Source organism: Odocoileus virginianus, chromosome 30 (assembly GCF_023699985.2).
Source record: "Odocoileus virginianus isolate 20LAN1187 ecotype Illinois chromosome 30, Ovbor_1.2, whole genome shotgun sequence".
In the NCBI taxonomy this organism is placed as follows: Eukaryota; Metazoa; Chordata; class Mammalia; order Artiodactyla; family Cervidae; genus Odocoileus; species Odocoileus virginianus.
Genome location: NC_069703.1, coordinates 35721424 through 35743004, shown reverse-complemented (window position 1 = coordinate 35743004; position 21581 = coordinate 35721424). Strand labels below are relative to the sequence as shown.

The 21581-nt window shown below is 49.8% G+C and overlaps 1 protein-coding gene and 1 long non-coding RNA gene across 11 annotated transcripts in view; one reads left to right on the top strand and one right to left on the bottom strand.

Annotated features, from left to right (window-relative positions):
• Positions 1-21581, bottom strand: part of NCMAP (non-compact myelin associated protein) — a 43285-nt gene that overhangs the window by 6501 nt on the left and 15203 nt on the right. Inside the window, exons 1-5 of one of the 10 annotated variants that reach the window (XM_070458938.1) lie at positions 15054-15266; positions 14423-14490; positions 13178-13317; positions 12835-12920; positions 1755-1842 (exon numbers count right to left, since the gene is read on the bottom strand). In XM_070458938.1, coding sequence (XP_070315039.1) covers positions 1755-1842; positions 12835-12900 — 154 coding nt within the window. In that variant the 5' untranslated portion in view covers positions 12901-12920; positions 13178-13317; positions 14423-14490; positions 15054-15266. The other 9 variants (XM_070458939.1, XM_070458936.1, XM_070458940.1 and 6 more) reach the window with 9 other exon arrangements.
• LOC139032229 (uncharacterized) lies at positions 72-15824 on the top strand. The gene is made up of 4 exons (XR_011484756.1): positions 72-287; positions 10863-10937; positions 11727-11864; positions 15634-15824. It is a non-coding gene; the product is annotated as an uncharacterized lncRNA (long non-coding RNA).

Sequence of the window (21581 nt, the reverse complement as noted above, 5' to 3'; positions counted from 1 at the left end):
CAAAATTGCCTGGTTGATATTATTAGTCCCACCTTGCTGACACTAATTCTATCTGCTTTGCATTTCCCTTTAGAACTGTTTTGAGACACTCCTCAGCAGGCCTCTGTAGGTCTCTACACCCAGCAAAGAGCAGGCTAATATGTGAGACCCCATCGCAAGAGTGGGTCTCCATGTAAGAGACACATCCTGCCATGAATCTAGCTTCCTGCCAGTACCACAGTCTGGAGCCAATTATCACTGCTCATCACTGCTCCATGTGTGTTGGGAGGCCTGTTCCATTTGCAAAGGTATGTACCAAATGGGGGAGGGGAGCTTCCCTGGTGGCGCTAATGGTAAAGAACCCGCCTCCCAATGCAGGAGATGAAAGAGATGTCGGTTCAATCCCTGGGCTGCGAAGATCCCCTGGAGGAGGGCATGGCAACCCACTCCAGGATTCTTGCCTGGAGAATCCCACGGACAGAGGAGCCTGGCTGAATACAGTCCACAGGGTGGCAAAGAGTCAGACATGTGTGAAGCAACTTAGCATGCATGCATGCATGTACAAAATGGACCCAAACTTCACCTAATACAATCAGTTGGTTTTCTGAGGAGTGGTCCTCACTTTTCTCCTCTGGGGCCCTCTTCTTATTCCTGGCAAAGGTCTCCCCAGGACTAGCTCTTCCCACCTACATTCACTGACTTCTTTATAAATTGACAGGATGTTTTTGCTCTCAAAAAAAAAATGAAAGTCGTTGCATTTTAAGGTGACTCGTATAGGGCCATTTAAAAAAAATATTTATTTATTTGGCTGCATTACATCTTAGTTGTGGCATGTGAACTTAGGTTGCCCCACAGCATATGGAATCTTAGTTCTCTGACCAGGGACTGAACCCCATTACCTGCATTGGAAGGCGGATTTTTAAGCACTGGGCCACCTGGGAAGTCCCATGCAGGGCTATCCTACAAGAGATTCAAATTTCCATTGCCCTCCAAGCCCCCAAACTCCATAATGAAATTAAAGTAATGGTAGTAATAATAATAATAAAAATACTCATTAAGTACTTAGGCGGGCTTTCCTGGTGGCTCAGTGGTAAAGAATCCACCTGCCAATGCAGGAGACATGGATTCGATCCCTGGGTCAGGAAGATCCCCTGGAGAAGGAAATGGCAATCCACTCCAGTATTCTTGACTGGGAAATCCCATGGACAGAGGAACCTGGTAAGTTATAGTCCATCAGGCCACAACTCAGTGACTAATCATCATGTTTCACAGGCATGGAGGCTATTCTAAGTTCTTCAAGTGGATTATCACTTGTAGCCCTCACACCTACCTATGTGGCAGATCACTAATCCTCCCATTGTACAGACAAGGAGGGCTTCCCTGGGGGCTCAGTGGTACAGAATCTGCCTGCCAATGCAGAAGCCTCGGGTTTGATCCTTGGGTCAGGAAGATTCCCTGGGGAAGGAAATGGCAACCCACTGCAGTATTCTTCCCTGGGAAATCCCCTGGACAGAGGAGCCTGGCAGGCTACGGTCCATGGGGTCCCTAAAGAGTCAGACACGACTCAGCAACTAAACAACAACAACAACAACACAGATGCTGAAACAAGCCCAGAGCAGTGAAGTCACGTGCTCAGGTTCATGCAGGTGCAAATGGCATCATCGAGACCCACGCACTTTGTCTGCAGAGGACACGCTCTTGACCTTGACACCAGGAGCTGAAGGCAAACCTGTCCCACCCTCGATCCCCTGGCCGCCAAGCCAAGCTGATCTTACTCTTGTACAGAAAGTCTTCTCTGGTGGTCACGTTCAGTGAGTAGACGGCGTTACCCCCCAAAGGGGTGGCTGTGGTCATCTCGGCGTGCTGAGAAGGAAGATGAAATTTTGGTTAAAACCAGTCATTTTATAATCCCTGTATGATGCCTCTTTTGGTCTTCATCTGGGTGACTGGAGAAAATATTTAAGCATACAGTTTCTCTTCAGTCAGTTCAGTTCAGTTGCTCAGTCATGTCTGACTCTTTGCGACCCCATGGACTGCAGCACGCCAGGCCTCCCTGTCCTTCACCAACTCCTGAAGTTTACTCAAGCTCATGCCCATTCAGTTGGTGATGCCATCCAACCATCTCATCCTCTGTCATCCCCTTCTCCTCCCACCTTCAATCTTTCCCAGCATCAGGGTCTTTTCAAATGAGTCAGCTCTATGCATCAGGTGGCCAAAGTATTGGAGTTTCAGCTTTAGCATCAGTCCTTCCAGTGAATATTCAGGACTAATTTCCTTTAGGATGGACTGGTTGGATCTCCTTGCAGTCCAAGGGACTCTCAAGAGTCTTCTCCGACAAGCACAGTTCAAAAGCATCAATTCTTCAGTGCTCAGCTTTCTTTATAGTCCAACTCTCACATCCATACATGACTACTGGAAAAACCATAGCCTTGACTAGACGGACCTTTGTTGGCAAGTTTCTCTTAGCAGCAAGTAAACATCAGGCCTTTTACCATATACTATTGGAGCTCCAACTCATTGGAAAAGACGCTGATGCTGGGAAAGACTGAAGGCAAAAAGAGAAGAAGCCGGCAGAGGATGAGATGGTTGGATAGCAACACCGATTCAATGGATCTGAACCTGAGCAAACTCCAGGAGATAGTGGATGACAGGGAAGGCTGGTGTTCTGCAGCCCATGGGGTTGCAAAGAGTTGGACACAACTTAGCAATTGAACAATGAACAATGGGGAGTTAAAAATAAGGTTTGACATTTTTAAAGATTTCCATTTTTCAAATCAGTTTCAATTCATTCAACAATATTTATTCAGCTCCTCCTAACTATGTTTCACACCAAGTATCTAAATTGATCTTCTGGAAAATGTGTGAGGAAGGTTATTGTTGCCATTTTACTGATGAAACTGAAACCCCCAATATCACATGGAGCCCCAAGTTTACACAGGGCTCTATTTCCCATGTTAGTGAGACTTTGGGCACCCTACAACGCCTGATATTCTGTTCCTGGTTTCAAAATCTTTACAATAAGATGGGGGGAAAGCAGCTAAAAACACTATTATTAAGCAGTCAGTGAGATGAGGTATTGGGTTGTGAAGAGTAGTTCAAGAAGATTAATCTGAATGGGCCTTGGAGGATGGGCGTGGTTTGGGCTGGGGGCGGGGTGAGAGGCGAGAGAGCGCGGCTGAAGTTGCCCAAAGCCCTCCAAGCAGAGGGAGCGTCTTCTCCGCACAAGGCCGCTGCAGGTGCCCTCACACGTGACGTGTCAGCTCATTCAGCGCTCTCAATCACTGCGTTTTGCTGCTGGGAAACTGAGGCTCGATGTGGATGAGTGACTCAACCACGGTCCCCCAGTTAGGGAGATGGGGAACTCGGCCCAAAGGCCAACAACTCCTGGCCTCCAGAAGCTCGCATTCTGCTGAGAGTGAGACCCTAGGTTTGATCATGGCATTCCCGGGCTCAAAAACGAGTCATCTCCTGGGCACCCACACCTGAATGTCTGGCAGTGAAAGCCCGTCACTGGCTGCTTCCAACCTCCTTTCCAGCCTCCTGGCTCCCCACATCAACCTCTGTCAGATCGCTGGGACAATGGGCCACTCCGTCCTCCCACATCACTCCCAGTCTTTGCTGTCTCTGAGCTGCGGCCCCAGGCTTTGGCCCCCTCCAGGTCCCCTACCTCTGCCAGCTTGTGATGGAAACAGGGGCCAGCACCCCTCCATCGGGGTCACCTGCAGCCAGGCTGGTGGCTCTGGAGACTACGACCTGTTCCCGGCCAGCGCTCCCATTCTCAACCTCAGAATGACCCCGGGTGGCCGGGTCTGCGGATCCACAGGATGGGCTCTGCCTTCACCGTCTCTGCCCTCCTTTAAGCCCTGAAGTCCTGCCTTAGTCACAGGCCCAAGCCCCGCGTTGTCTGTCCCTTCCTCCCCTGAACCAGACCCTCAGGGCTTGGGTGATTCAGGCTCTCTGAAGGACCCCTTTGACGGCCCCACACCGGCCAACCTTTCCGCCTGGCTGGGCTTCCTGTCTCCCGACCACCTTAAACAGGCCTGGGTTGCCAGCCACGCTCCGCTGCCCACTCCCCCTCCGAAAGGAACCTTCCAGGCTCAGCCTGGTCACCTCCAGGAAGACTCCCCGCCAGACAGAATCAACCCTCCTGCCCTCTGCTCTGCCTCAGCGGCTCGGCAAAGACGCGCCGCCACGGCCGGTGGCTCTCTTCTGTGTCTGGCAGCCAACTTTCCGCCCTCATTGTCAGGCCCTTGAGTTAGAGACTGCTTTTGGCTTTTCCCCCATATCTTTCTGCCTCCTTCAGATAAAAGAGTCTGGCTCTCCTCACCTTTGTGGGTGGAAGGACCTGGGTGAGTGGTTGAACTTCTCCCAGCTGGGTTTGCTGTTTGTAAAAGGAGGCAGCTTTTCCCAAGGGAACTGAGGGTTCAAGGTTAAGTATGAAAAGTGCTTTTAAGTGCTCAATAAAGGGTATCTCTTAGGATTTTTAGCAGGTATTAGTGAGTATTTGCTGAACTAATTAGAGACAGGAGCTCAAAACAGGAAAAAAAAATTCTTTCTATAAAAATAAGTATGGATCAATAAGAGAACATGGCATAAAAGTCTTCCCCAACCATCCACCCCCAACTCCTACTCCCAGGGAGAGGTTCCCTCCCACAACACACACTCCCTATCTTGGCACATAAAGACTTTTAATATGCGTTTGCCTAAACTCTCTGCTTCTGTCTCCACCAATATCAAGCTGAGCACACTCACCAGTAATGCTTTCTCACAATTCCTTTTTTTTTTGGCTGCACCTTGTGGCTTGCAGGATCTAAGTTCCCCAATCAGGGACTGAACCCAGGCCTGTGGCAGTGAAAGCACCGAGTCCTAACCACTAGACCGCTAGGGAGTTACCCATAATTACTTTGAAAAATAGAAAAAAGAGGCAAATAGGTGGCCATTGACCAAAGGTCACCTAAGGAGAGAGACATGGCATAATCACTAGATAAACTAAACTCTATCATGGACTCATTCCCCGTTAAACCAACAAGCACAGAATTGACTGAAGCCATCATCTGAGTGTCCGCCATGTGCAAAGACCTTGTGCCAGATATTTTTTATCCATCCTCTGATTTAATTAGCAAATGCCATGTGCAATAGGTCTTCCTTTCCCCTTGTTTCAAATGAGGACCCTGAGACTTTCCATATGGCCTCAATACTGCAGGCTTGGCAAATGAACCCAGGACTGCAAACTTCAAAGCCTGTATCCTTCCCTCCGCATCACCTGCCCCTGGTACACACCCGGGGTGGGGATGGGGGCTCAAGACCAGTCACTACAGGAACCCGCACACATGCACACAGATACATACTGACCAGTAACGGAGCCGTCTAGGGCCCCCAGGGCACAGGCTCCTCCGCAGGTCCTTCACGGTGACCTCCTGGGTGCCAGGTTCCAGGAGGGACTCCCTTTCAGATGGGCCCGGCTGCTCCTCTTTCTGAGAGAAGAGTGAGCAATCCCAGAGCATATTTTGCCTCATCTAAGGGCCAAGGGCTCTCAATTACATCTCTGTTCCGACCACATAGAGAAGGTGGGAGGGAGGGTGGTGGAGCGTTGATAGCCAAGGGTGTGGGTGTTTTCATGTGTCGGGCCCCTGTGATTCTTATTAACCAAGTGAGGTCCAGCAGGGAGAAGTCAGTGTCAAATATGTCCATGACCAGGGCCCATGGCCACAGAAAATGGGGGAGTGTACAGGGAGGTGAGGCTGATCTTCATGGACAGAGGTTAATTTAATAATAATATACCATGTGCCCCAGGCACTGTACTCAGTGATTTATGTGAGAGGTCTCATTGAATCCTCATATCTGTCTGATTAGGAGAATACAGTCACTGTGCCCATTCTACAGATGGGGAAACTGAGACCCACATCAGGGAAGATATCAATCTAACTTCACAGGGCTAATACGTAGCTATGCTAGGATTCAAGCTAGGGTTTGTCTAATTTCACAGCCCCTTCTCCATAAACTCTCACTAGACTGCTCCCCAGAGAATGCACAAGGTGCAGTGGCCAGCATCTGGGGGCCAAATCAATGTAGGGCTTTGATGAGAAGACCCTCACAGGCTGCGGAAGAGAGAGAGGCCAGAGCCCTTCATCTAACCCTGACCCAGACTGGTCCCTGACCTTGCCTATACTCTGAACCTCTGTCTCCAGCAGAGTCTTAATCCCCTTTACAGAATCTACAAGGAGCTGTTGTTTCCTTGGGTTGTTTACAAATGGCCCCATGTGGGAGGTCATTCTGGGAAGAGGTGGAGAGTCATGACCATTTACTCGCTGAACCATCCCTCTCTGTTCCTTGGTCACGTATAAGGTCATAGTGAGTAAAGTCGCTCAGGCGTGTCTGACTCTTTGTGACCCCATGGACTGTAGCCCACCAGGCTTCTCCGTCCATGGGATTTTCCAGGCAAGAATACTGGAGTGGGTTGCCATTTCCTTCTCCAGGAGATCTTCCCGACCCAGGGACTGAACCTGGGTCTCCCACATTTTAGGCAGATGCCTTACTGTCTAAGGCACCAGGGAAGTCCATAAGGTCATAACTGGAGGATCAATGTTGCCACCTGTCCAGAATATCCCCCTCCCTTCTGCTCTGCCCCCACAGTATCCTTCTTCTCTCTGACCTAGCCTAGATGTTCCTCCCTGGATAAGAAAACCCAGATGCTATCAAGTCTGGCAGACCCCTACCCAAATGGCCAACTATAACTCAGAATAGGGAAGCCATGAATGCCTGAGACCTGCCAAGACACTGGATTGATTTCTCTCATTCATCTGAGAGAGGGGAGATTTAGCATGACTTGGCTTCTTCCACAGACAAAAACCTAACTACTCCCAAGCTGTCCCTTAGGTTAGTGGGATGGTTTAATTGTCAGAAAAGTAACTTTCATTTTGGGACCAAAATCTCTTCCCTTGTGATTTTAACCCATTGGTCCTAATTCTCTTCCCACAGAGGCAACCCATTACCTCTTACACACGACAATGGACCTTTTTAAAAGCCCTTCCACGTACAAAAAGTTAAGGTTCTATGAATGGAACAGTGATGGTGGCCGAAATCAGCATGTCATTTTTACCTTCTACCAGTAGGTGGCAACAGCAGTCGGCTATAGTATGTCCCTTTGAACTTCCTTGGTGAGTCAGCCGGCAAAGCGTCTGCCTACAATGTGGGAGACCCGGGTTTGATCCCTGGGTCGGGAAGATCCCCTGGAGAAGGAAATGGCAACCCACTCCAGTATTCTTGCCTGGAAAGTCCCATGGACTGAGGATCCTGGTAGGCTACAGTCCATGGGGTCGCAAAGAGTCGGACACGACTGAGCGACTTCACTTTCTTTCCTTCACTATAGTATGTCCCTTGGAACGTAACCAACAAATGGTTGGTAAATGTCCTTCAGGCTTCCCAGGTGGCCCAGTGGTAAAGACTCGCCTGCCGATGCAGGACGGGCGGTTCAGTCCCTGGGTTTGATAGATCCCCTGGCACAGGAAATGGCTACCTGCTCCAGTACTGTTGCCTGGAAAATTCCATGGACAGAGGAACCCGGTGACTTACAGTCCACGGGGTTGCAAAGTGTTAGACATGTCTGAGCACATGCAAATGTCCTGTGAATCCAACATGTTTCTAAGTAGAGATGCTTTCTGCCCTCGAAAACAGCAACTATATGTTCTCTGATGATTTTATTCTCCAGGATAAATATTCTCCGCTTCTTCAAACAATCTTTAGTCTCCCTCATGAATAGGTTCCTCGTTTCTTTATGTGTCAGTATCTTCCTTAAATAAAATACCCCAAACCATATGCTTCACTCCAAAGGGGACCTGAACTGTCCAGAATGACATTGTTCTTGACAATGATCAGACCTGAGCTTGAATTCAGTTATTTACTAGCTGCGTGACCTTGGTCAACTTTCTTCACTTCTTAGTTTTCTGATCCGTAAAGCAAGAATTATAGACTCCACAGGGTCATGTGAGAATTAAATGAGATAAAACATGTGATACATTTAGCACAGGGACTGGGCACAAAACCTATTGATATTACACTGGATTAATGCAAACAAATAGCTTACCAGCTTTTCAAGCAGCTACAGCCCACTGCTCCACACACCCTGTTGAGATGCCTTTTCCTGACTTATCTTGTGTTTGTTTATGGTCAGTCAAAGCCCTACGATCAGTACATGAAAGGACTTTCTACACTCAGAGTCCTTTGGAACTAGAAGGCAATGATAGCTGTATTACGCATGGTGACGATATTATGATGAGCTGTGGTCTAGTAACCAGACCCCCAGGACACTCTTGTGCAGCTGTCTTTTTGAACATGCATGCAGGACTTTGCACTGATTCCTGTTAGCCTTGACCTTGTTGATTGGGTCCTTAGGAGAGAAACTCCAGCTCCTGCTGGTGCTGCAAGAACTCTTGATGTTACTGTGACAAAGCACATGGTCTGGAAGCTCGGGACCTGGCAGGGGCTTTGGGGTCAGGAAATCTTGGGTTTTAATCTTGGGATCCCTGCTGACCAGCTCTGCAAGCCACCTCTCTAGGCCTCAGTGGTCTCATTTATAAACAGGAAAAACAGTCTCATTTATAAAACGTTCCCTATCTTGTGGGGTTCTGAGAATAAATGAGATGTTATAACTGCCCAGCACAGTGCCTGCAGGAGGAGAAGGGGGCGACAGAGGATGAGTTGGTTGGATGGCATTGCTGACTCTACGGACATGAGTTTGAGTAAACTCCAGGAGACAGTGAAGGAGAGGGAAACCTGGTATGCTGCAGTCCATGGGGTTGCAAAGACTCAGACACAACCGAGCACCTGAACAATGAACAAAGTGCCTGCTGGCTGGTGGGTGATCAGTGAATGTTCATCCGAGCTCCTTTTCTCTTTTCTCTCCTGTTCCCCCCCAGTCGATGTTCCCCCTACTCTTCTTGGAGCCCCCAGTTCTCCAGCTGATCAAGTGTCTGCTGTGCTTGGTCGAGCTCAAGTATGAACAAAGCATTCAGGGAGCCAGACTGTGAAGGCTGATATCCCAAGAAGGGGATCTGAGGAGAGACTCATCAGAACATCCAGAACTTTGACCTTCTCCTCCATCTCCACCGAGGGCAGAGACAGAGGAAAGAGTGAAACCAACCCCAAGCAGGCAAAAGTCCTAACGGGACTGGCAGGACCTGGGGGCTGCTGGGTGTGCAGGGAAAAAGCATTAAAGAATTCTTAACCTGGGGTGAGACTCAGGAGACATGGGTTTCCTTTTGTTACTCACTTGCTATAGACTTTGGAAAGTCATCGTCTTCCCTAGACCTTGATTTTCCCACCTGCAAAATGGCCTAGTTTGGAGATGATCTCTAAAGGCCTTTCCACCTGTGGTTCTAGGGTATGGACCAGCCATTCATAGCTGATCTCAAGACCCTGTGTCTTCCGAAAGCTCATCTTTCTTTGTAGCTATTGACTCGGGGGATATTGGATGAGGGAAGACGGTGTGTACAATTCAGGATAGAAGGCAGGAATCCTTCCTGGAAGGTAGTTGAGACTGGAATAAAACAGGGAGAACTCTACAGAGGGGTTTGAACCTCCAAAGGCTCTGTTGAGTACATGGTGATCCCAGTCTGCCTGAATCCAGACCGGCTCCCGCCTACACCCTCCATTCCTGTTGGGTCCCATGTCATCTCCCCCGGCTCTAATCGCTCTGCCTGTACTTGGTTCTGTCCCCTCGTGTGTCAGAGCCCCCGAAGGTGGGGGCTGAGTTGGCATCATACTACCTGGAGCTTAGTCCCCCCTCACCCCGCCACAATTACATACTGACTACATTCCTTGCAGTTGGCTCTTAGAAATTAGGAAGCCCATTTCTTGTTCCATGTATCCATCTACTCTTCCATCCTCCCATCCACGCATCCACCCACCCACTGTGCACACAGTCACTCTCCCACCTGTTCTGTCCACTTTCCGTCATTCATTCAACAAGCTCCCACCATGAACACAGCTCTGAGATGACTCAAAGAGGGGCCATGGGGATCATGTCTCTACAGCTCAGACAAAGAGGATAAAACTATTTCTTTTAAGAAAATCTCCTTCTATCAGCAGTTAGTGGGGATCATCCCCCTCATGCCTGGCCCAGCCTTGATCACAGAGAGGTGGCTGATTAACATCATATTGAAGTCCTTTGGAAAAGGCAGTGGCCTGTGGATCTGGAAGTCTGGGTTCCAGGTCTACCACATCTATTAAGTTTTATTTACCCACCTGTTAAATTCAGGCTTGAACATCCCATGTTTCTGATTTTTGTGGCCCACATTGTATAGAAAAGATGCTTCAAGGAGCTTCCCACCCAAGACCTGCAAGTCTAATTTTCATGTCCAAAGTTACAGATAGAAATCCCAGGCGAAAGTGGTCACAAGGCAGACTTATGCCTGGTGCCAAATGGGAGGCATAGGGTGTGCCAGGAGTCAGTGGGAGGAGGAGACCAGTGGGCGTCCTGGTTGAGACTGACCGAGAGCTGGAATGGGACCTGCGCCGTACATTTACCCCTCAGTCTTTGGGCTCCAGCCAAGGGCCCAGCTTCCAAGGGTCCTCAAATATACCTGAGCTATATAAATCTCCAGGTGTCCCACTGTCCCCAAGGGAAAAAAGGCACAAGGGTAAAGAGTTGATGGCTCTATGCCAATATGTCAGAGGAAGATAATTCAACCCCAACATTCTGATCAGGAAGGAAAGGAAACTAGGGGAACTAAGGAATTTAAGGGGACGCTAATGAATTTTTTTTTTTTGGCCACCTGGGGATCAGGATGCGGATATCTTTGGGGGGACCATTACTCAGCCTCATAGACAGGACCCATATCTGTTGGACTTCAAGGTCTGTAGTCAATTCACACCTGTTTCCTCAGCCCCGTCCTGCCTGAATCGACACATCTCACAGGCCAGGTGCTGCGGGAGATGCAGACACGCCGAGGGAGTAGCAGGTACGAGGTACATTGGGAGGCAGTACGGGAGAGCTGCCGTGAGAGGAGCAGAGAAGGGGTCCGGGAGACACTGGGCAGGCAGGGCAGGGGCGTGGGGAGCGGGCTCAAGAGGCAACTGGGCAGGCCCGATCCTGCCCCTGCCGCATGAGCTGAGTTCACATCTCAGCGCCTACTCCCAGCCTGACTACAAATATACTTGCAGTTCGGCCTGTCCTGAAGGCCCCCCTGCTCTAGCCTGTGCCTGCCAGGATTCGGTCCCATTGGTGGGATTTATTTGCCCAGTTTGGTCCCATCAGTGGGATTAATTTGCCCAGTTAACTGGTGACCATTCTCAATTTTTCTTTTCTTTTTATTTATTTGGTTGGTCGCACCAGGCCTTAGTTGTGGCACTCAGGACCTTTGATCTTTGTTGCGGCATGCTGGGTCTTGAGTTGGAGCGTGTGAACTCTTAGTTTCATGTGGTATCTAGTTCCCTGATGAGGGTCTAAACCCGGGCCCGCTGCAGTGGAAGATTGGAGTCCCACCAGGGAAGTCTCATTCTCAATTTTTCCTTTTCAAATCTCCTCCCTGTTAAGGGAGCTAATATATAGGATTCAGACTCTAATCTGTCGGACCCAAAGGTTTGTATTCAATCCTCTCGAGCCTTCCCTGCCCGTTCCTGCCTGAACAGACAAATCTCTTCCCTGCCAAGGGCTTAGAATGTCTTTAGTTTTATAAGCCCCCTCCCTGCCCAGCTGTGGTTTGCAAGGATGTCCTGGCCCCTCCATGAGCCTACCCGTCTCTTCACAGGATAGAGAACTCACATGGAGTGGGCGAGCCGGGCATTCCATCTCCCGACAGGCAGCAGAGCCTTCTACTTCTCACAGCAGCTTCCAGGCTCTGCAGGGACTCAGAGCTGGTTCCTCTGGGCCCAGAGGAAAACAACAGGTAAGAAGGACAAACTCTGGTTTGCTTCATCCTGGGAGAAACAATTGTAGGATCTATCTTTGTTGTTCAAAAAATGCAGGAGGGGGACTTTTCTGGTGGTCCAGTGGTTAGGACTTTGCACTTCCACTGCAGGGAACATGGGTTCGATCCCTGATGGGGGAACTAAGATCCAGCAGGCAGCTCAATGCAGACAAAAAAAAAAAAAAGCAAGAGGGAATTCTGGTTAACCAGAGCAAATGGAATATAATTATCTCTGCTTCCTCTTGAAACTCACCCCACCCCCCACAAATGGCAGTGAAGGAATTTGGACATATGACTCCATGAGGTCAAAAGGGAAAGGAGAGATGACAGCCACTTTGGAGGGAGTCCAGTCCAGGTTTGAAAGTTGGAAAAGCTGAAGGCTAAGTGTGACTGAGCAGCCTGGCAAAGACTGAGGCTCAAACCTGCAGACTGGGGAAACCAACAAAAGCTGAAGGCACAGAAGAAACCCCAGATTCTGCTGATACTACCAAAAGCCAGGGTATGAAATGGGGCTGGAAAGAGGAATTTGCAGCTCAAATCCATCCCTTCCATGCCAACGGAGACAATGCAAAGGCAGAAGAAAACTTCAACATCCTTGGAAAGATGAGATACTATATTTATAAAACAAGAACAGAATGCTATAAGAAAAGAATATTCTAAGAACAAGAAAGAGTGCTAGGAATTTAAAATATGACAAAAGAAATGTAAAAGTTCAATAGAAGCATTCAAAGACAGTCGAGGAAATGTCTCTTAAAGTGGAACCAAAAAAGACTGAGAGAGAAAAAAGGCAAAAACAAATTACTCCAGGAGGTCCAACATTCTAATGCTAAGAATTCCAGAAGTGATTAAGTGGAAAAAAACTCAAGGGGAATCAATTATCAAAGAATACCTGGAAATTTCCCAGAAATGAATGACCTGAATTTTCATAATAAGAAGACGGTGGACTCACCAGAAAAGTGAATATAAAAGATGCACAATGGGGCTCGTCATCATTACCTCCCAGAACACGGGGCATAAAGAGAATGTCCCACACATCTATCAATTATTAAAAAAAAAAAAAAAACAAGGTCAAATATCCAGAAAAGGATCAACACTCAGATGAAACCAGAATGTCCGTGGATTTGACAGCAGCAGTCCTGAAGCTCTGAGCTAACTCTCCAAAATTCTAAGGGAAGATTATCTCCAGCCTAGAAGTGGACAGATGCCAAACTAAACATGGAGTGGAAGGGTAGAACAACATTTAGGGGCACAAAAAGCTTCACACACAAAAAAATCCACCCCGCCCCATGCACCTTTTCCTGGAGGATTTGCCCCGTGAAAGCGGAGGAGGGAGCTGCAGGAGACACTCCAAGGACCCAGGGACCAGGGGGCGCCCGGGTGATGCTGTGGGCAGCCAGGCCGACAAGCGGGTGGAGGGAGGTGCACGAGAATTCTGCCAGCCAAGAAAAAAGTGAAACTGGTCAGTTTTCTGTGTGTTCGTCCAGAGTGAAAGGAGATCCACTCCTCTGCTGGAGAGTTTGTGGGATGAACTTATGATGGAAAATTCAGTGCCTCCAAAAGGCTCCTCCCTTCCACTCGTCTCCCCACGAGGTTTCTTTCCCTGGTCCCCACACCCTCTGCGGTGATCCTAGGAGGCAGCTCCTGTGATCACTGGTTTGGTGCAAGCCACTCTGAAAACTCTCCTTACAAATGGGAAAGCTGGGGGCCAGCGAGATGCCCGGGGCACACGGACGGGAGGGCGCGTTGGTCATTCACTGGGTACTTTTTCCAGAACGCCTTTCTGATTCACCCAAGACAAGGTCAGTAACAAGAATAGCAAGAGCCAAAGACAACCCAAAGGAGCCCCGGCCGGTGAGCGCAATAAGGTCCCGCCTGGCCCAGTGTTCGCCCCGCAGCGTTGCTTTCAACCACCCTGCCTGGAAGCTGTGCTACGTCTCTAAAACACACCAACTGAGGCTTCTGAGTTACTTCTCACTGCTGCCTGCTGAAGCAAGAACACAGAGGTGTAACTGAGCTGTGTCTACCGTGGGCAGGCCACTCTGAACCTCCGAAGGAAAAAAAACACTGGGCTTGGGAGTGCAGAGAAGAAACCAAACCCAAGTCTCTTCAGAACCAGGCGCCCTGACCCCCAGTGCCCCCAGCTAGCTGCTTCTGATTTAAGAACCCAGGCCAGTGCCGTCCTACAAGAGCCAATAATCTGAGGTTACCCCTGATGTTGACTTTCCAGTGGTCTCCCTTTGATTCTCGGTCTCTCCTCCACCTTTGGCAAGGGCTTGGCCAACCTTCGAGTCTTTGTGATGAAGGAGTCGAGGATGAACTCTGTCTGCAGCATCTGCACTTGACTACAGAGCTAGAGGAACCTAGTGCTGTGGAGCCTGTTACGTGACACTCTTCCTTTGCATCTCAAAGTCCCAGGCTGTGGCGCTCACGACCTCACCGGTTCAGCAGGCTCAGCACCCAAACCCCAACCGTGAGGCCTGACGTGGGAGGCCAGGGGCCCCGGGCTGGAAGTTAGGAGTCCAGGGTTCGAGTCTTACCTCTGTTACTGCCGCGCTGTGTGACCTTGGGCAAGTCACCTGTCCTGTCTGCGCCTCAGTTTGTTCCCCTGCAAAGGGCGCGGGCTGGGACGGTGACCTCCCTCTCACGCTCCCTCCCTCCTGTGACTCTCCCGCCTCCCCAGTTTGGTTCAGGACACATCACCCACCCCCCACCCTCCCCAAGGCTCGCCTGCCTCCCACACCTTCCATTCCAGAAGGAATGGCCCTCCCCTTTCCTGTCCGTGTGGGGGGAGCCTGGCAGGCGCTGGGCAGCAGACAGGGACAGGAGGTGCGGGAACAATCCCGGCCATTCAAGCCGCCCGCCCGCAGGGAGCGCTGGCCCGCAGCCAGTCTCCACGGCCGAGATACAGAGGGGCGTTTGTCTGGGGACCCAGGTTTGCATCTGAACCTTTGCGTTCTCCTCTCCCTCCCTCTCAGGTGGCGGCTTTGCTAGGAGGTGGGATGTGGGCAGCTCCTCTGTGGGGGGGAGGCGGGAAGGAGGGCAGGTGAGCCACTTGGACAGGGTGCCCGCAGTGAGGGCAGAGGCTGGGCACCGTGGGGGGTGCAGGAAAGGGCTTTGGGCCCGACCGGGCCGTAGGAAGGGGCGCAGGAGGAGGGGCTGGTTCCCCACCCTCACTGACTACGAGGAAAGGACCCGGGCAGCAAGGGGTCCCCTTCTCCTCAGTTTCCTCTGCTTTCTCATGGGGTCGGATGACTCCTCTGGCGGTTCAGTGGTTCAGGCCACCTTCCAACACAGGGGGATGTGGGTTGGATCCCTGGTAGAGAAGCTAAGATCCCTCATGCCTTGTGGCCAAAAAAACAGAACATAAAACAGAAGCAATATTGTAACACGTTCAATAAACATTTAAAAAATGATCCACATTAAAAAAAAAACCACCTTAGAAAATAAAATGGGGTTGAAAATTCCCTGGCAGTCCAGTGGTGAGGACTCCACAATTTCACTGCCCAGGGTGTGGGTTTGATCCCTGATTAGGGAACTAAGATCCCATAAGCTGAATGGTGCAGCTGAAAAAAAAAACAAACAAACCAACATGGGACTGATTATCCCACCGTTATGCTATAAATCAAATAAGATGATGAACTTGCAAAGGGTGTGGTCTAGGGAAGAAAAGCATTTGGACTCAGGTGGACCTGCATTCAAATCCCACCTCTGTCACATCTAAGTTATGGGCAACATCTTTACCCTCCAGGAGCCTTACCTTCCTCATCTCAGGGAGAAAAATGACGTGTGTGTCACCAGACAAGATCATAAGGATCAAATAAGAACCAACAGGAAGTACCCTGCCCAGGATATGCGGTTGAATGAATGAAGACGTGGTCAGGGCTGCGGTGTGGCTTTTGCAGGCTGTTTCCAGCATAATAAAGTTTCATGGGCTTTAAACATTTTATTTTTTCTGAAGTGAGATTGGCTTGTGCCCTAAAATGGATTCCCACTCCACTCCTGATTTTAAGAGAAATTAAAACATTTAGACGGCCTTGTGTCTGTTCTGCCCAGTGGGTAAGTCGGCCTGGTGTTGGGTCAGGGTCCTGGCAGGGCTGCCCTGTCCCGGGAAGGGCCCCCAGTGCCACCTCTGGGTCCCTGACGCCTCCCCCCCACCCCCCAGAGCTGAGCCCATGGGCCTTCGTTTCTGCCATTATCTTTGTTTCAACGCGATATGAGCCCTCTTGCCGTGGCTGACGGACCCCAGGAGCTCAGCAGGTGCGGCGGCGGGGAGAGTCCAGAGGCCCGTAGGTCAGCCTGGCTTTCAAGGAGCTGGAGTGGGGGGTGACGGGCATTTACCACTCACGTCGCCCCTGCTCCGTTTTGGGACCGCCTCTGTGTCTAGCACTGTACTTGGGGCTTCACGTTCATAATCTCCTTCACCCCTCATCACACCCATTCTGCTTGAGACCCAAGGAAACTGAGGCTCAGAGAGGTCAAGCAATTTGCCCAAAGTCACAGAGCGGGGTAAGGATCCAGGCTTCAACTTCCCAAGCCAGGGGGCCTCCCGGTACCTACCCCACCATCTTTGAAGAGTCAGTGGGAACGTGGAAGAGGCTTGGAGGGTGTGCAGAACATGGCAAGGCAGTGAGAGTCTGGGGACCAAGGAAATATGAAAATGAGCAGGAGAGCAGAGCCGGGAAGGATGTGAGAGGTGTGTCGGGGCACCTGGGTCCTCCCGGGGTGGTGGGCAGAGCAGGGGAAGGGGGCAGGGCCAGCGTGCCAGCTTTTGCCTCTGTGTTGATTTCTTGAGCCAGCAAGAAACTCCACCAGGCGGGGCTACTGCAAAACATGCCTGTAGGCACTTCATTTTCTCACTGAACTGTGGAGGGCTGCGCCTGTTTACCCACATACCATGGCAGATCCTGCGCTGTCCACGGAGCCCCACCCCTGAAAGAGGAGCTCAGAGTCACTGAGGATTGCAGGCTGGGGACTCCGGCCAATCCTAAGGAAATCAACACTGAATATTCATTGGAAGGACTGATGCTGAAGCTGAAGCTCCAATACTTTGGCCACCTGATGCGAAGAGCTGACTCATTGGAAAAGGCCCCAGTGCTGGGAAAGATTGAAGGCGGGAGGAGAAGGGGACAACAGAGGATGAGATGGTTGGATGGCATCAGTGACTCAATGAGCATGAATTTGAGCAAGCTCTGGGAGCTGGTGATAGACAGGGAAGCCTGGTGTGTTCACTCAGTCACAACTGAGTGACTGGCCAATAACACACATACATCCCATAGCATTACTTGCCACTGCTCATATTGATGCTTCTCTGTAAAATGACTTCTTAATCCTATCTGCCTGGTGAACTCCTATTGATATTTCAAAGCCCAAACCGTCCAACCCTTCAAGCACTTATGTCAAATGTTTCAGTTAAAAAGAAAATTACCTCATACAGTTTGTTCATTCCCACCCCCAATCCCTGCTGGAGTTCTGAACTATTAACTGTGTGACTGTGCAATTTTACCATGGGTCAGTTTAAATGTCATCACTCTAAGATGCTCACTATCCCCCAACCCCAGGAATTGTCTCACTTACCCTCTTTGACCTTCTTAGATCCACCACCAGCAGAAACTATCTTGTTTGTGACCCATCCAACCTTCCAGACCCTAAGATCTGTGAGAGCAGGCACTGGTCTTTGTTGTTCAGAGATGACATCCCAGTGCCTAGCACAGTCTTCAGCACCTAGTAGGCACTTAGAAAATGAAAATGGGACTTTCCTGGTGGTTAAGAATCCACCTCCCAATGCAGGGGACTTGGGTTCCATCCCTGATCTGGGAATTAAGATCCCACATGCTCGAATGCAAACTAGTACAACCACTATGGAAAACAGTATGGAGATTCCTTAAAAAACTGGGAATAGAACTGCCATATGACCCAGCAATCCCACTTCTGGGCATACACACAGAGGAAACCAGAATTGAAAGAGACCCATGTACTCCAGTGTTCACCGTGGCACTGTTTACAATAGCTAGGACATGGAAGCAACCCAGATGTCCATCAACAAATGAATGGATAAGGAAGTCATGGTACATATACACAACGAAATGTTACTCAGCTATAAAGGAACACATTTGAGTCAGTTCTAATGAGGTGGATGAAACCAGAGCCTATTATACAGAGTGAAGTAAGTCAGAAAGAGAAAGACAAATACTGTATATTAATGCATATATATGGAATTTAGATGGATGGTAATGACGATCCTATATGCAAGGCAGCAAAAGAAACACAGATGTAAGGAACAGACTTTTGGACTTTGTAGCAGAAGGCAAGGGTGGGATGATTTGAGGGAACAGCATTGCAACATGTATATTACCATGTGTAAAATAGATGACCAGTGCAAGCTTGATGCATGAAGCAGGGCGCTCAAAGCCAGCGCTCTGGGACAACCCAGAGAGGTGGGGTGGGGAGGGTGGTGGGAAGGAGGTTCAGGATGGGGGGACACATGTGCATCCATGGCTGATTCATGTTGATGTATGTAAAAACCATCATAGTATTGTAATTATCCTCCAATTAAAATAAATAAATTGATTAATTAAAAAAAATCCCACATGCTTCAGCGCAACTAAGCCCATGTGCCACAACAAAGACCCAGTGGAGCCAAAAGGAAGAAATAAGCAAAAGGAAAATGAAGATGATGGCCTGTTGGCTATATCGTGCAGGGTGTTACAACAGAGCTTCTGGAGTTGGACCACTGGGTTCAAATCCTGCACTCAGTTAGCCATTGTGCTCACCACCATCATCATCATCATCATCATTATATGTCTGCTTTCCCCCGCTTGAGGGCCTGGGCAGTGTCTTGGGCTTTGTCACGTGCCAGCACTTCACAGAATCTGGTCTCTTCCAGAGTTCCCCATGGCAGGAAATGCCACTGCCATCCACGTAGCCTCTGAAGCCAGAAACCCACTGAAGTCATCACCTGTCACCAGTCTGCCACTCCCATCAACAAGCCCTTTCACATTTACCTTCATTTCATACACATCTCCTTACTAATCTCCTCCAGCATCCCTGTCTCTGCTGGGGTCCAGGCTTCTGTCCTCTGTCACCTGGATGCTGCCATCGCTGCCCAGTGGGTCAGGACTACCTCTGCTCTGGGCCCCTGTGATCCTCCACAGCAGCTGCAGCGATCTTTAAAAACCTCAAGTCTACTTTACACTAGAATTTACCATCGTCAGCAAGGCCCCTGTATAGGATCTATATTCTTCAGACCCCTCCAGTCTCCTCTCTGTCTGAGTTCTGCCCTGTAACTCTGTCCCGTTGTGGCCACAGGACCTTTGCATATGCCAGAGCACTCTTTCCTCACCTCCTGGCATTTCTGATACTTTAACCCAAGCATCACTTCAAATTCCCATGCTGTGCACCCTCACAGCACAGGGGTTTAATAGCTGCTGGCTGAACCAAAGCATCCAGCAAGGATCAAACACAGGTCATAGGGCTTGAGCCTTCCCACCCCAAGCGGCCACCAGTAATGTGACGCTAAGACACAGACAGGCTGTGAATGCTACGGAGCTCAGTGGGGGAGACGGTGCTGAGCAGGGGACAAGAGAAAAGGGCAAGCTGCTCAGAGAGGGAAAAGCTGAGTGGCACCATGTGGTCATTAAACAAGCGTTAGTCACTCAGTCGTGTCTGACTCTGTGACCCCATGGACTGCTTTGTTCATGGAATTCTCTGGGCAGGAATACTGGAGTGGGTTGCCATTCCATTCTCCAGGGGATCTTCCCAACCCAGGGATCAAACCCAGGTCTCCTGCATGGCAGGCAGATTCTTTACCATCTGAGCCAGGGAAGCTAAACAAGGACTTAATTAAATAAGGGCTTTGAGGTCTGTACCTGAACGCCCGTATTTACCTGTCACTAAGTGCCAAATCCTCTGGGTACTTTAAGTCTATTTGACGGTCTCATCCACCCTAAGTGGAAAGCACGTTGCTGTTGAAATTGTTTTACAGAGGAAACCACGGCCCAGAGAGATTAACTAACTGGTCTAAGGTCACCAACCGAGGTGGGACGTGAACTCAAGCAACCCGACTTCAGAGTCTGCTCCACATTTCAAAGTCTTGACCGTTAGAATGAACATTTGATCACTTTCTCTGTGCCAAGAACTTTTCTAAGAAATTTACAAAGAAGTTACTTCTATCATTTTTATTTATTTTTACTTCATTTCATCCCACTTTTTCTCCTTCTTCCAGGTCAACTGGGTATCACTATATCTTACAGGTGAAGAAACTGTAGTCCAGAAAGCTTAACTAACTTGCCTGAGGTCACACAGCCAGCAAAAGTGATGAAACTAGCTGGAGTTTCATTCTTTTAACAACTCCACTCCACTCCACACCTTCTGCTCTATGAAGGTGCATTATTATTATTAATTTGCTAGGATTTTGTCAGGTGGAGAAAGGAGGAGGGACATTGTAGCTGGGAAGAACAGTGGGCATGAAGACTGGGAGATGGGGATGAGGACGAACACTTTAGAAAGGGAAGTGTGGGACTGGGGAGGTGGGTGGGGCAGTGAGCGGGGTGGGGCTGTGAGGGTCCCAGCACAGCGGAGCTGAGTGTCCAGGCAAGGTCAGAGTGGAGATTGAATGTGAGGGATGTTTGGGGATTAAGCTATGGAAGAATTTCCTGCATAGGCAGATGCTAGCACACTTTAATCTCTCCAGAATCCCCATGTCACAGATTCCACGTGAGCTGTGAGCTCCTGACCTGGCTCTGCTGAGTGCCCTTTGGGAAGTTACTTAACCTTTCTGGGCGTCCATCCCTTTCCCACAAAATGGAGGTAATAAACAGGACCTTCTTCATGAGGTAAAAATGAGGTTATGAATATAAAGCCCCTGGCAGAGTGCTTGGAATAAAGCAGCCCTTTGAGATCTCATTTCTCTCCTTTCCCCAGCCTCTAGGAAGGTCTCCTCAAAGCCCCAGGCTCATCCGAATTGAGGCTAAAATCGGCTAACAGAACCACCAAGGTCCCCCTGGAGGCCCCAGGTCAGTACAATGAGGAAGAAGAGAGGTATCCAAAGTGTCAAGCTATCCAAAGTGCATCCGAGACTGCAAAAAAATGAGTAATTATAATTTATGTCCTCCTCCTTCCTGCTGTGTCAACTCGGGGTTATATAACTGAACTTCTCTGTGAGGGAGCCCTTGGGGGCCTCCAGGAGGCAGGGTTGGCGGTGACATAAATAAATATTTCTCTGCTCTCTGCCCCAGGTTTGGGCTCTGAGCAAACACCACAGCCTGAAAGGGAGGCTGTGACAGGGAGGAAGCTGGGGGAGGTGAGTTCAGGGCTGCGAGTCAGGAGACCTGCGTTCCAGGCCCAGTCCTGACTGGGAGGACGTGGACATCAGGCAACCAGTGAGCTGGGAGGCGAGATCACGGTGTGATCTGGGCAACGCTGGGACCCTCGGGCAGGTCTTTCCAACCTGTTCCCTGCATCGAGGCCCGGCACTCGAAGCCCTTCCCATCTCTCTCCCATCTCCTCCCCCATTCCCTCTTAGCACCCACACACCCCTAACCTTGGTTCTCTGGGACTACTGAGTCCCCTACAACCCCACAGGATTCGGCCCTCTCCTGGAAAGTCCTCCACTTCCTGTGACATGGTGGTGTGCTGAAGGCGACAGAGGTGGGGGTTTAGAGTTAGATATGGGCCTGAAGGAGAAGAGGGGGACAGAGA